We start from the raw sequence: 16,067 nt of genomic DNA on the forward strand, positions 1-16,067 counted from the left end.
TTATCAGTGCTTCTGTTTGGAAAAATATGTGTGTGTGCATCCTATACTCCTCCTATAGCAAGTGTGGTTTCCCCACCTGTAAGCAACTTGCTCCATTACTCCCACTTTGAAGTTTTGTAGGGAACTTAGGGAAAGGAAGAATTTGCTAGCAGTGTCACTCACCTGATGGTAAGACTTCTCTCCGTGGAGCAAGTTTTTGGCAATTCTGTCTTCCTCCCTGCAGCCCCCCTGACTCCCTAAACCTGCTGCAAAGGGCTGGGGTAACCCTCTGGAGCATATTTAGGAAGGACACACTGGGGTGCAAGTGGGGGAAATCACTAAAAATTGCTTCTGTCTCCATTCACCTGATGTAAGCCATGTTGTCAACTCAGTGGCACAGTTAAATGCAACCAGCAATCTCTTTTCCTGCTGCTGTGAGTTGTCAGTTACTAAGCAGCCTTGGTTGCATCTATTGCTGCTGTGCTTTCTACCTACTGTTTGCCATAGCCTCCTTTATCTCCCTGCACCCCAGTTAGCCACTGTCTGTTCTGCTTTGTTAGAAAAGAAGGTTTCAAGTAAATGTTGTGGTCGGTGGGTGGGAAATCTCAGTTGTTTATCTGGAATTCCCAGAATTCCTCAGCACAGCTTGTGTTATAATTAGCTTTGACAAGCCTGTTAACTTCTTTCTCATGATTGTAGTTGATATCAACAATTCCAACCAGCCACTTGAAATTCCTTAAAGAAGCTGGTCATGGAACCCAGAAGGAAGAGATTCCAGAAGAAGAGTTGGCAGAAGATGTAGAGGAGATTGATCATGCTGAAAGAGAACTGCGGCGTGGTCAGATATTGTGGTTTAGGGGCCTAAACAGGATACAAACTCAGGTATGGTCTTGGAACAGGTAGGAGATGGTTAGGGATGAGGGGGCTATAAATCTTCCTGTTGTTCTTGCCATTGGTTGGGGGGTAGCTATAAATGGTGTGACTGAACTCTTTGCTATGTGGTCAAGTGGTTGGCTCTTTAATCCCTCAAATTCCTTCTTTACTTCATCTCTAAATGCGCCTCTTGCTTCTTTACCTGCTCTATAAAAGTGCCTTTTTTTCTTTACTTTTTTATATGTTTTATAGATGGGATGCTCCTTTCTCTTGTTCTCTCTCTCTCTTGCTGAGCAAGCTGTCACAATCTCTGATTCCTTGCAGATGGATGTAGTGAATGCTTTCCAGAGTGGAACTTCTATTCAGGGGGCTCTAAGGCGGCAACCTTCCATCGCCAGCCAGCACCATGATGTAACAAATATTTCTACCCCTACACATGTAGTGTTTTCCTCTACTACTTCTTCTACTACTACTACTGCTTCTACTACTGTGGGGTGTGAGTGCGTGTTCCTAAGTGCATGAAATTAACATTTCCTAATTCACACACCTAACGTTTCATTCTCTTCTTCAGTCCTTAAATTCATCGTTAAGACTTTTCATACTTTTTCTCACAAAATGGAGTCCTCGAAACCCTTTTTTTTCGTAGAGGGCTACAACACAGGTGGAACAGTTGCAACTATTGATTTACAATGAAAGCTGTGAGCCTGCACATATTGTGCCTTGATTCTTGCAGAGGGGAGTTTAAAAAATATTCAGGAAACCGTTATAAATATTTGAGTATATGCCTTCAAGAATGACTGTTTGCAGGAAGATATACAATACAGTTCATTTAAATGTTTAAAGCTGGCAAATGTAAGAAACTGGCTTTCATATCCTTGCTAAAGGGAAGTACAAAACTTCAATTGCAACTTTAGTATAGCTAGCTTAGTTATATTGAAAGTAACAACTTTGATTTGCAAATACAACTTTAAAAATCCATGTTGGGCATAACATGCATAAAATATTGAGGGTTCATCATTTTGTAAGAGTAAATTAAGTAATTTAATAATTATTATTAATATTATTTATACACCGCCCATCTGGCTAGGTTTCCCCAGCCACTCTGGGCGGCTTACAGCACAAAAAAATGGTAAAACATTAGACATAAAAAATTTCCTGATATAGGGTTGCCTTCAGATATCTTCTAAAAGTCAGATAGTTTTTTATTTCCTTGACATCTGATGGGAGGGCGTTCCACAGGGTGGGTGCCACTACCGAGAAGGCCCTCTGCCTGGTTCCTTGTAACGTTACTTCTCTCAGTGAGGGAACCACCAGAAAGCCCTTGGAGCTGGACCTCAGTGTCCAGGTTGAACGATGGGGGTGGAGAAGCTCCTTCAGGTATACTGGGCTGAGGCCGTTTAGGGCTTTAAAGGTCCACACTAACACTTTGAATTGTGCTTGGAAATGCACTGGGAGCCAATGTAGGTCTCTCAGGGCCAGTGTTATATGGTCTCGGCCGCCGCTCAGCCACCAGTCTAGCTGCTGCATTCTTTCTTTTACATGGGATTTCCTTCAAAGTTGTAGGAGTTCAGTTACTTACTGAGACTTGAAACTAAATATTTTCATTAATTCAAATTAGTTGTTTCAAGTCTGTTACTTATATCAGGTAATTTGATGCATTTTGCCCCCTAGGTTATCTTGGCAACTATTTGTAAACCTCAGTTTGGTTACTTCTTCAGCTTTCTTCTTCTTGTGCCTTTTTCACCCACAATATTGCCATTGTATGTGCTAACTGCCCTCTAAAATTAGTAATACTTTAAGATGGAAAGGACGTAACTTAGAACTTTAAATACTTGAATCAAAATACCTCAAGCATGTGTAAGCACAATCTCTAGCCAACTTTGAAAAATACTTGGAAATGGAAAAGTGGGTGTTCTCCCCCCCCCCTAAATAATGAAAGTGCCTGGTGGGTTTTTTGTTTTCAAAATAACAAAGGTGCCTCATTACATTGACATTGACCTGAGAAATCTTTCTTAGAAATACTGCTTCTCATGAAGTATTTGAGTGGCATGAAAGAGGGATGATACCCATAGAAATGGAAAGGCCCCACAGGCTTGTTTGCAAACTCTTGTAGTAAAAGGAAGTTTTCTTTGTCTGCAGCTATTGTCTTGATGTTGTGAGATTTGTATGTTTTTGGATCCCGGTCCAAGAGTTTTATGTGCTTGAATTTCAGTATGTTTCAAATGTCAAACTTATAGAAAGTACATGAAATATTTGACTGACATCAGATATTTCAAAAATAAGTACAAATGGTATTTCCAATAGTGTCCATAATACTGAAAATGTAGGGGTGAGCAATTATTTCTGTTGCTTCCTATTGATAGTTTGGTGACGATGTCCTTTCTGTGAATGGGGTGCCTTGTCTTTCCCAGTAGACCAGTCTAAATCAATTTGGTGGTCTTTTGGCCTCCACATGCTGCTTAGCCCTATATGAATACTGATACAGAAGTCCAGGAATAAAAATGCATGCAAACTCACATGTACACAACATGCTTGCTGCAGTTCATGTATTGAAAGGTAACACCTCTTTCCAATATAGATCTTTTAAAATGGTCTGCAGTTGACTTCTGCCTAGTAGTTTTGATGCATTAGCTCAAGATTTTTTTTTCTTGGACTTACTTTTCTTCTGATAGCAAAGGAAACCTTGTCGTGTTGGAAATGCAGAATTTTAGTGCAACATAGAGGGTGGGCCGACTGGGGTATGAGATTCTTCTATGAACAGGCATATCACAAGATTAGAATATAAACATTGAGGAGGAAACTTGCACAAGTCCCTTCCCTGAAACAAATTGATAATGTGAATAGATCATGTAAACATTCTTTTCGCATAAGTTGTCTGACACATTTTGGCCTAGCATTTGGTTATAGCTAAGGAGGTGATGCTTCAAAAATCTATAATCCTACTAAAAAGAAGTTGTTATGGATTTTAAAAATTGCTTATGTTTAAAATAGAATCTTGCCCCTTGGTTCTATATGTATTGTGACTAAAGAATGTGTGTTCTGGCATTCCATTTGTAATGAGGATGTTTTCATAAATGTCAAAGTTATGTGCAGTACAAGTGAAAACACCAGTCATTTTATAACACAGATTCTCAGTTTTGCAAAGGTACTATTTGGAATAGGATCAGATGGTTTATTTTCATAGCAGAAAAGTTATAATATGAAATGTCATAATGGGATTACGATTTAGAAGATAGCATTACATTCATAGCTGTTCACAGTATTAAACTTCATTTGACAAACTGAGATGTACAAATTCTTTTCACTGTATGTAGCCTTTTCACTGTAAAACAAAATGAGCTCCAAAAAATATTGGAGGTCTTTTATCACTGCCCTTTTCAGTTGTTTGGAAGACAATTACACTATGGAGTTTACGAAAGTTAAAATCTGTATTCATAAATCATGGACCAGCTGTTTCATATGTTCTGGTGTTATTTGAATGTGACTGTAATGCTTGTGTGTATATAATATGGTTGAAATACATGATGTGTGGGGGAACAAATAACTGCCTCTTACAGAGGTATTTATAGTATTTATATTTGTATTTCTTCTTGATTCTGCAAACTGTGATACAAATGACTATGCAAGTGTTCTGTGTGGTATATACTCAAATATTTACATTTGTAAAGGTTTTTTTTTCCTTTCTTGATATTAGAAAGAATGTCAGCAATTTTGACACTGCTTACTATTGACTTATTCATACTTGGACACTCCATAAATCCAGGAGACACCATAATTCCCAGCATGATTGAAAAGTAACTTCCAAAATTCCTGCCATCTTTATGGTTTCAGAAGTCTAATGTTTTACTCATTTAAATTGGAGTAGATTTTTCAGATTGGCTTTATATATATATATATATATATATATATATATATATATATATATATATATATATATATATATTTATCGCTTAGCCCATGTTTAATTTATAAGTGCAGCAGCAGTTCAGCTTTGTAGGGTTTTGCATTTTTTACAGGGCACTTGACATTTTTATTCCTACTGAAGCCTGGCAGTGCTCTCCTGAAATGCTCCTCCATTTTTATTTTTATTTTCACAGTCTATTGCAAGTTCCACTGCATTACATACAAATTCAGTTCACTCATGTCTAGCTGTCTGTGGATTCAAACCCATAAAAACCGTATTCCCTTTAGAACAATCTGCTGTATACTGACATTTACGCTTTTCATCCTTGCAGATCCGAGTGGTGAATGCATTTCGTAGTTCCTTATATGAAGGATTAGAAAAACCTGAGACACGAAGTTCGATCCACAATTTTATGACGCATCCGGAGTTTAGCATAGAAGATTCTGAGACTCATATTCCCCTTATTGATGATACTGATGCTGAAGATGATGCTCCAACGAAACGAAACTCCACTCCTCTTCCACCCTCTCCCAACAAAAATAACAATGCGGTTGACAGTGGAATTCATCTTACAACAGACTTGAACAAGTCTGCTACCTCTTCATCCCCAGGGAGCCCACTACATAGTTTGGAAACATCACTCTGATTGTAAGCCGAATGTTAATACATTAGCTGCATTGTAAAGAAACAAATTGAAACTGGGTCTTCTCACTCACTGAGATGGGCAAGATGGTATTCTTGTCTTGGACTTCAACAAGAAGATATACTTGTACGAATGTAGATTTATTTTTTTAAAAAAAGCTTTCTGCCAGACTTGAGGGTGCTTTTTTGGGGGTGGGAGTAATAATGAACTCTGACAGATAAACAGTAACTTGGTTTAAGTGACCTGTGGATCATCAGCTGTACTTAAAAATGGCCCTTAAGAATGTCTTAGCGGAGCTTTCGTTTCTTGTTCCTTTTTGAGGAGAGGTCTGGAAAGGGCAAGGGAGCTCTGGATCACTGAATTGATGATGATTTTTCATTTCTGCTGTTGGCTGTTAATAATTTGGATTATTTATGTTTATAAATGATACAGATCTGTTTACAAGGTTTGTAGATACTTTTTTGTTCCTGTTCATAGATGGGAAGCTTCCTTATAAATGATGCAGAAAATATTAGTCCATCAAATACTGCTGTATTTTCAGGAAAGGGTGTTTCTATTGAAACTACTAAATTTTTGCCTGCAACTTACCTTGTTAAATATTGTAGATAAAATTGCTACTACTAATAGCCAAATAGGTAACACTAATGCTTTGTAAAAACAAAAAACAGGAAAAAAAACCATGAGCAGTGGTGTTCTGATGAAGTTATGGCCTCTGTCCTAATTAGTTTCTTAAACATTTACTACTTAATGGTTTTGAAGCAACTGTAAAAAATTTAAAAATTGAGAAACTTACTGAATAACTTCTGTTCAGAATTTAGTAGAGGATTGTTTAATGCAGGACAACGTGATGGAAGTTGCTTGAAATACTTTTGTTATCTCAGGCAAAATGGATTAAATCAAAATACATCAGAACCTTAGTCCTTTTTGTTTTTGTCTAAACACAGTAGCTTAGTGCTGTCTTGGTGAACTGTGAGTGAAGCTGTTTATTTTTTCTGATCTTTAGTATCTTTACAGCATGAGGGCTGCTGGCATTTGGAAAGTCATGAGTAGGTAGCATAAATGTTTTCTTTTTGTTTTGAAATTCATTTGTAAAAAAATAAATAAATCGGCCCTTTTGTTAAAATAAATATGCGGCAATGTTTTTTACAGGATTCAGCATCTTTACAAATTGTTGTTTTTTTAATAGATTTTGGTGGCTTCGCTGAGAATGAAGTTAATGAAAGTTTTTCAAAAAAAATACACTGGGTGATATCCAACAGTGTCAGTCCGCTTTTGCAAGTGAGTCTTGCTTGTGCGATAGGACTTGAAACTTCACCATTCTCTCCTCCCCCTGCATGCCCCCAGAATCTGCCCCATAGGATTAGGGGTCCCAGTGGAGCAGCTTGAGGGGGCATGGGAGGTGGCTACAAGGGAAGGGGAAGTCCTGTCTCATGTTCACTGGTGCAGTGCTGAATATCACTCACTGTTCTCATTGGTGCAACAAATGAGATTTGCGAATCAGGCTGGATATCTTCTCAAGGCTTAAAGGTCTAAATATTGGCAGCAAAATGTGTTCTCCTATAAGGTTACCCATGACTACTTAAAAAAGAAAACCAGAATTCTTGGAAATAAAGTCAGATGGCAAGTATTGACTATCCTTATAAAGCAGTTTTTTGGGGGGCCAAAAATAGTACAGGTAGCAAGAAGCTGGAAAACATACACTTGAGCCTCTGAAAGCTGGATTTTTCTAAAAGCAATGTTTTGTAACAATCTGTTCCTCCGTTTGGGATTTCTTTTCTGCATCTAAAGCATTTTCTCCTCCTGCAAGTCTTGGATACCTTTTTTTTTCTTTTGCCAGTGAAGCCAAACAAAGAGGAGAAGAATAAATAACTCAGATAAGTAGTTTGATGAAAGTACTGCTGAGTGGGAAAGTGAAACAGGACCCTTGACAGTAGCTCTTTGTGTGTTCTGAGTCATGGCTGAAGGCGCCCAGGTTTCACTCTTCAAAGTGATCTGTTTTTAAATCCTTTTGTAAGAGCTGTGCCTTTCTCATAAGGGAACCTGGCATGCATCAGCTCTGATGGTAGGTGGTGTTTTGACCTAGTTGGAGGAGAGTAGTTCTGGGGAAGCTAACCTAACAAGGTAAAGAGAAGAGAATGCACCATATATGTAGTGTGCAGAATTAAACAACTTGAGAATGAAATGGCTACACTTAAGAGTGCTTGAGTTGACATCATACTGGGGAGGTAATGCCTGAATCAAATGCATATTGTTTCAGTTTTTCAGTGAAATGATGTACAAATGTTCAAGTAAAATATTTAGGATTTTGGTATCAAACCAACTCTCTTCAGTGGGCATATATAGCCATCCTTAAGGTTTTGCACATTGTATCCCACTGTCAACCACTCATTCAAATTTCATGAATGGTTTCTCCTAGTCCCTTCTGGAAAATTCACTATATAGTCACACTGCATTTGTACTTTTATGTAACAGCTATTCCAGAGGTTCCTTCTTATAAGTGGAGAGGAAATACAGTTTGGGAAGGGTACAATCTTGTAACCAGGAGGAGAGTGTTCCTACAACAGATATAGATAAGTGAAATTTAACTGTCGAGATTCAATGTAATAGTACTTGTTACATTTTTATCTTGCTATTTGAACACAATCCTGGGGTTTTTCCTGTCTGAATGGTAGTCATGATTGCACTCTACTGTCCAAAAATCTACTGTGAATTATACATTTCAGACCTTTTTTTGAGGAACTGTAGACTTTGTGTACAAATTAACCATTTTGATCCTGTTGACCAACAGTACATTGAGTCTTATAGCAAGTGTAAGTGTAATCTGAAATTGGGACTACTTGTTCAATAACGTTACTACTGTGAAAGCAACATACCATAACATGTTAGTTATCAAACTATCGTTGCCGCTTTTCAACTGCTGAGCCCCACATTGCTTTCTCTGGTTGTAAGGCTTTTTTTAGCTTGCTCAATGTAACTTAAATAAATAAATGTGCTGTTTATCTGTCTCTGGATGGGGACTGAAATTTTTGAAAGTATTTATTTTATTTGAAATATATAACTTTATTCTAAATAAGCAACCAGCTTTGCATCTGTTTCTTAAGAGTTGTGTGTGATGTGTACTGTGTTATTTTTATAATATGGAAACTTGTACAGAATTTCTGTTTGCAGAAGTTTTTTAATGACTTATGAATGCTGACTAAATAATGGAGCCACATTCAGGCCCACCACGAGACAGGCAAAGAGGTTACTGGTGTACAAGCTTTCTTTTTTATCAAGTCTCTAGCTCTTCTACAAAGAAAGTTTACAAAGTAAGTAAGTACTTAGTGATTTCTGTGAGATGAACCAGCCTGGCTGCTGCTGCTGCCTTTCAGTGTTTTAGCTTATGAGTGAAGACAGAGCTATGACTAACAAGCGAGTTGTTTGGATAGGCAATATGAGGATTCCTAGAGTCCTAAAGAGCTGCTGTTTTTCCTCTCCTTTACTGCATTTTTCCTGCTTCTGTCTCATACTCATAGTCCTCTGAATCTGTGTAGTTAGCCATTCCTTCCCCCCCTTTCAACCAGGATGCAGTTTTGCTGGGGTGAGTTCGTGAGACATCAGGTACTCACAATAAGCGATTTTCTGCAAACACTACTGTGGCTGTTAAATAATCTCTACTCACCCAACGGAAAGTGCAAAATGTGAAAACTTTGCAAAGTTGTTTGGGCATATCTCCTACTTAGCTAAACCACCAGGCACTCACACACTCACTCATTTATTTCATTACACTTCTCCCAAAGCAGCCCAGAATTCACTGCAAAGTTGATCCTACAGTACAATGGTACAGTACACATATATTCACATAAGTACGTCTCTGTGTTTCATGGGCTTATTTTCAGGTAAAGGATTTTCAGGTACACGATTGCGGCCTAGGCTTTGGTTTATGGTTGGCATCAGAGGTAAATTATTATGCTTTTAACAGCTGTGTGGCAGGCCATAATTCAACAGGTTAAGCATTTACTAGTATGGAAATAGAATTGTGAGGAAAGTTTCACCTGTTCACATTCCGTCAAACATTTTAGTACAGAAGTTACCACAGATTTATGTTTGGGCTCTCCACTCCTCTCACAAAACAAGACACAAATTTGCATCTCACGCACAGCGTATTCAAATTTTATGTAAATATTTTATTCTTTTGTGAGTGGGTTGGAGAACTCAATCCACATAATGTTAGACCCAGAAAATCTGGTGAAGCCTCCGATTCAGGTTTAGCACCAGAACTAATTGAACTCGATGAAAGTTGTTGCACGTGTCTCATGCTGAAAGGGTCAAATTGACATTCTAGGAACTTAGAACATAGGCAGCTCATTTTTCCAGGTATACCCCCATGCAAGAATTCTTCTGCTACACCATCATTGGAATAGAAATTAGAAGACTCCTCCAGCACAGGTGAGCTACGTGGATATGGTTACAATATCCAGTTGCTCAGCAGACAAGAAGTTGGATTTCACCAGCTGAGTGTTTTAACTATTGTAAATATGTCATGCAATATTGTAAACATGCCATGCAAAATGAATTTATAGTGATATGACACCTGTGGGCTCCAGTAATGACTAATTTAGAGCACTGTTCCTTGGTTTTTCAGCAGAATTCTTTTCTGCAGCTGAATTGCTTTTCTTTGTGAATAAAGAGCAAAACTAATTGTGTACTTTAAGACTATAAGGTAGTTCCAATAGAAAAGGGTAATACTCATGACAACTTTCACTCAGTTGTCTCTGCATTTGTGTTTTCTCCATAAGGTGATCATTTTTCCTCTTGTTCTTTTTTTGCAGTGTTTAGAAATTCTAGCACTTTTCATAGACAACTAGTCTTTGATTTAGGACAGGCTTCCTCAACCTTGGCCCTCCAGATGTTTTGAAACTACAGTTCCCATCATCCCTGACCACTGGTCCTGCTAGCTAGGGATCATGGGAGTTGTAGGCCAAAAACATCAAGGGCTGAGGTTGAGGAAGCCTGATTTAGGATCATAACAGATAGAATTTATCCAAGTATCATTAATCCAGTAAAAGTCTCACATAAGCTGCTTAATTTGTCATGAATTTTTAAAAATAAAAATTCAGTCTCAAAATCAGCAGTGTATTTTCTCTGAAACCACATTCTTGCTTTTTTGTAGTAGCTTACGTAATTTGCAAATAAAACACTGCAGGCCACAATGCAGAGCATCACAGCTACAGACATATTCTGTTCGTCTGAATTACTCACACTTTGAAATAAAACTATTGGAGAATCACAGAACAACAGAGTTGAAAGGACCTGGTGGGGTCATCTAGTCCAACTTTCTGCAATGTTTGAGGGTATGATTCTAAACTCTTGTAACCTTGGCTTAGTGCCTCTTCCTATATATCTGGGCCACATGTGGGCAATATCCCACAATATTGGTTGAGGATGTATTTAATTTCTCCAAATAATGGTCTGATAGAATTTGGAAATATTTCAATTTTGCTGATGTACCACATACCTTTTATTTATTATTTAAAAGCCTTTTAAAACCTATATTTCAAGTAGTACAACATAAAAGCAATAAATAATATCTTCTTGATACAAAAATACAATATAAAACCAGCAAGACATACATAAACATATACAAGCAAAAATTCAAACAAAAAAAGGGGCCCAATCATATGGATCAGGGACAGCCTGGGTAAAAAGAGATATTTACAAGACATCTGAAGCAACTGGTAGTTGTTGCTTCACATATGGCAGAGGGAAGGTATCCCTAGTACAGGAACAACAGAAGGAAATGCCTGTTTTGGAGTCATTGTCATACGATAGTTCACCCCAAACAGAATTTCTTACAGGTGTATATGGGGGCAGGCAGTCTTGCAGGTAATCTTACATTCGTTGACTGTATCAATGTTTGCAGTTAGTCTACGATTTTAAGGCTGACGGAATGATCCTTGTCTCCAGTGGCATCATATTCTAAAATCTCTCAGATTTAGTTCCCTTAACATCAGTATGAGATAAACTCATTAGACATGTCCATTGAACTTTAGACACCTAAACTATGTCTAAAACAGCAGTAAGCGTCGACCCCACTTATGGTATATAAATTTGTAACTATTGCCTTGGTTCCAAAGAATTTCATTCACTGGGGCATTTCTGCTTCCTTCCCATGAGGCATCTCATGCTTTCACACTGCTTCTCCTGAGGACCAGGAAACCCCCTTGTAATGGTTCATTGAGGGGGGGCTGTCACTGAGAAGGATTGGGTGGAAATTGGTTGTATCTTATATTTGTCCGTTAGCAGAAGTGATCCTTGCAGGAAGCGTAGGACACTTTATAATGTAAGCCATTTTATCTACCAATAGCAAACTCATTCTTAGAGTGTGAATCATTTTTGCAGATAATTCATGCGGAAGAGGGGCTATAAACAGGGTGGTGGGGGAAGCAAAATACATGAGAAACCCCGAGGAGACCCCCCAAAAGCAAAACAAAACCCAAACAGTGCAGTGAGGGTTAGGGTTAGAAATTCAATTTTGTTTGCATTTTAATGAGAAACTACCTAATTTGTACTTTCCGCACTAGGTTGTGAAGCTGTCCTTTGAAATTTGCATTTCTCTGATTTTTACAATGCAGTTCTACAGCCAAATAATGTGTGTATCATGCAGACTTTAGTGAAAGCAACGTACAGCATTTACAAGGTGAAATTGTTGCAGAAATGTGTTCTGAATTATTGAATTTTTGTGAAGATTTTTTTAAAAAGGAAATTCAGAAATGGCTGTGGAAATGTGGAGAACTGAATCTGAGATGGGGGGAAATGAGAAACTGAGAGAAACCTAAATTGGCAGATTCGTCCATCCCTAATGAGGTCTGAGCATGCTGTGGCCACAGAATGCTGGCTATTGGAGGGGTGGCGGTGGAATGGAGTATCTTGGAAAGGGGCCTGTGTGGTTGGAACCTTTAAAAAGTAAAATTCTACACTAGAAGACTTCCTTGCTGGACCCACTTGTATTTACTGTGAATCCTATGTTAAAAGTGCTTGTGTTAAATTTAGGGTCCAAATGAATTTGACCAATGAATGTTATTTTCACTTAGCATAGCCATTGCCTTATTTATTATTTTTAGTAAGATATTATGCTTTCCCTTTAATAGTCCCTCTTGAAACATGCCACTTCTGTTTTGTGTACTTTTGTTATCCAGAACTCTTAATTATTTGCCTTGGAATTTCATATATTTCATCAAACCACCATACTTGGCCATCATTAATCTTGTCTTTATAAGAAGATTCCAGCTAAGTGTGGGCAGGTGCGTTCACATTTCTGTTCAGGTGAAAACCATGTTTATTTTTATATGGCTTTGCTAATAACCATTCTTCTCCAGCTCTTAGAATAATTTCACATTTTAGGCATATTCTTGTTTTGCAGAATCGTTCTGCTAATTACAAAAAAAAGCACCAGTGGTTTACTTTGATGCTCCAGGTTATGTGTATGATAGTCACCTATAAATTGGTCTTGCACAGCCATGAATTGGACACAATACACTTAGATGGTGTAGCTGCTCACCAGCAACATCTAGTAACTTTACAGATGCTTGAACCTGGAGGGTCGATGTTTGAACTTGTCGGCTAATTTTAAACATTTGTAGGCTAGACAGGTATCAGATTTTAAGCAAAACTGGAAACATTCTGAGAGTGTGGGTGAATTTGATCAGTGGCCAAGAGTAGTTCATACCACCAACTGTGTAAGGTGTTACATGCTCCACCTCCCCATTTCAATCCTGGCAGGGCAGGGACTTAATGTGAGCTTATGACCCACAATTCCTGGGAATTCCTTGTTCATGGGGAACAATTGCAATCCCCAATCCCCATTATAATTGGGGATCAGCGAGTTCCAGTGAGTTACCTGCACCTGTTGGCGTAGGCAGTGACTGGCCCAAGGTCACCCAGTGGGGATTCAAACCTTGGTTTCCCGGGTCATAGTCCAACACCTTAACCATTACACTGCACTAACTAAACCTAACTTCCATGAGTTTAAAAGCAATCATCCTCAGTGTTTTTTGCCCTGTCAAAGTCAGGTTCAGTCAACATCAACTGCCAAATTCATGGATGTGCATCTCTGTCCCTAGACACTGGAAAATATTGGCCCCTGGCCTTAGGTTTCCTAGACATTGCCTACATTTGTGCTACAGAAACGGTGGCCAACATGGTGCCCTCCAGATGTTGTGAATTACAATTCCCATCAGTCCCAGCCTGCATGACCAATGCTTGGGAGTGACTGGTGTTGTAGCTCACAACTTCCGGAGGAGGCACCATGTTGGCGATTTCTACTATTAATCTCCTCTGAACCAAATCGGTAGCACATACTTAGGAGCTACTCTCTGACAAGTTTGGGATCTGTTGGGATGTGTGTATATAGCAGGACAGGATGCACTCTGTTATGTGCATGTGTTTGGGATTATTGAAGATGGGGGGATGGGGAAATGTTGAATATTTGCCTTGGAATTGAGGGTGGCAAGGGAAGATAAACTGGATTTGTAAGGGCGCAGAAACAGAAATCACGATGTGAGAGAAAGAGCAAGAATCTTGACGAAGGCAGGTATTAACAATATTAACAATTGTGGCCCCGTTCATATGGTGCAATTCAACTTATTTGGATAATTGGCACTTCTACTAAGTTTTAGAGAGCAATTTCCAAATGTTGTAATCGTTCCTCATGGGGCTGTTGGAACTGCTCTCTCTATTGCAGCACACTAGAGAAGACACTGGCAGTTTTATGCTGACATCCTACTCTTCCTCTGGTTAAAACCTCAATAGATTCTCTTTATTTTCTTTCCCAGGTCATTTATCATTTGGTGTAAGTGCAGTTCTTCCTTGTCCTGTATTTCATATATGGACATAGCTGTATTATGGATATGGGGATCTTATCCTTTGTCTAATGGCAAATGATGTTCCATGAATACAACCTAAATGACATAATGCAAATACTCACCAACCTGGTTGGAGAAGAGATAGGAAAAAACTTTGAAACAAGTTGCTGCAATTTTACATTTGGGGAGAAAGGAGCTATAAACTGGCTAAAAGTGAAGCGATTTTGAATGCAAGGGCATGATCTGAAAACCTTTCGTAGGGCTAGAAGATTAGCTACTTGTTGTGTGTTTCTGATATGCTCGTCCTGTAGATTAGTAAATAAAACAAACAATAACATTGCCCCAAGTCTCTAGCGCATTCTCATCCAAAGGAAACAAAATACTGTAGTATTACCCTTGAAAATTTTCATCTCTCAGAAATGTGGGAGCATGTTGAAGGGGGAAAACATGGATATTAATTCAGGAGAACTTTATTTTTAAACCTAGATTTTAAATAACATAAACCTTACATCTTTATTCAAATTAGTGGGGGTTTTTTATTGGTATAACATACAAGTATAAAAAAAGTTTTCAAGTATGTATAATTAGTTTTTACAACAACAACAAAAGGAACGTAAAAGGAACCATAAAAACTGCTGAGCAAACGAATTATTCTATAAATCACTAACTTGTTTCCAATAGCCTGTATGGATGAATATCTGATTAGTATTTACACTAGTAAAAATGAAGCAGTCTGTTTACCTTCAAGTACCCTTCCAATGTTAACTTTACCCTGTGGACCAGTTCCCAAATTCTTATAATCTACTTACTTACCCATCTTGAGAATAAATTATTTCTTCTAATTGTAACAGATGATTAAATGTATATTTATTGCAAGTATATTGACTTGCTCTGCATCCACTAATCCTACTATATCTTTGACATATCCAAATACGTTTATTAAGGGATATTTTGCAGATTTGTACCCTGTTACCAATTTAGTTTAATTTCCAAATATCTCTATTTTGGTACACAACTAAAAAACGTAGTAACAGAAGTTGTAGTAACTAAGATTAACTGCAAAATTATACCTTGTGACTAAAGTACACAGGTGTTTAAATAACAGTTTTAGGAAACTTTCTTTTAAATGTGCATAATGTCTGCTGTGGCACTGGTTGCCGTATTCATTCAGAATATTCTGTCTCATTTTTGCTGTTACTTTGATACAAATAATTTGTATCTATATTCATACATATCTTACGTCTTTACTTAGAAGTTGATGCTTTTGTTCCTTTTGTCACTACATTTTCAAATTCTGTTGGATCTCTCAGAAATTATAATTTAGAAATACTGAAACAGAGGGTGCTATTGTCCCATTTCATTACATATACCGGTAAGTTAAAAATAATGCATAGTGGTGAACACAGTTTTGTTCACAAGGAATCCTCTTGCATCTTGGCATGAAAGAGCTGCATTTCCCCCCCCCCCCTGATCTTCTTTTCCTTTTGAAGTTATTGCATGTATGGCAAATAAAAGAAACTATGTGATAAATATTAATTGCACTTTTTAATAAAATGAACCGCACATTTACAGAATGTAAACTTCTAGCTCTTATCACAACACAAGAATACATACTGGTTTTTCATTCACAGTACTTGGTCAGGAATGGTGGGGATCTATAAAATAATAATATTTGAACACAGGCTGTTTTTCTTCTTCTTTGGCTTACAAATGCTCCATGCAACAAATGAGTGACACCAGAAATGAATCATTTGAAGCTGTCTTTCCTGACTGTAAAGTCTGTGAAAGGTGCAATGTCATTTTATGATGCAGTTATATACTGTTT

General features: G+C 37.9%; 1 protein-coding gene and 1 long non-coding RNA gene across 10 annotated transcripts in view; one reads left to right on the top strand and one right to left on the bottom strand.

Moving 5' to 3' along the window:
• Positions 1-8,404, top strand: part of ATP2B1 (ATPase plasma membrane Ca2+ transporting 1) — a 71,357-nt gene extending 62,953 nt beyond the window's left edge. For 6 of the 9 annotated variants that reach the window (XM_081211195.1, XM_081211191.1, XM_081211196.1 and 3 more), the window contains 3 exons: positions 679-861; positions 1,177-1,263; positions 5,088-8,404. In XM_081211195.1, coding sequence (XP_081067321.1) covers positions 679-861; positions 1,177-1,263; positions 5,088-5,402 — 585 coding nt within the window. In that variant the 3' untranslated portion in view covers positions 5,403-8,404. Of the gene's footprint in view, positions 1-678; positions 862-1,176; positions 1,349-5,087 lie in introns of all 9 variants that reach the window. The other 3 variants (XM_081211197.1, XM_081211199.1, XM_081211198.1) reach the window with 2 other exon arrangements.
• Positions 7,126-14,102, bottom strand: LOC308596366. The gene is made up of 2 exons (XR_014012496.1): positions 13,935-14,102; positions 7,126-13,196 (listed from the first exon to the last, which is right to left on the bottom strand). It is a non-coding gene; the product is annotated as an uncharacterized lncRNA (long non-coding RNA).
• Between the last annotated feature and the right edge of the window lie 1,965 nt (positions 14,103-16,067).

This window comes from Podarcis bocagei (assembly GCF_964188305.1).
Source record: "Podarcis bocagei genome assembly, chromosome: 10".
Classification (NCBI taxonomy): Eukaryota; Metazoa; Chordata; class Lepidosauria; order Squamata; family Lacertidae; genus Podarcis; species Podarcis bocagei.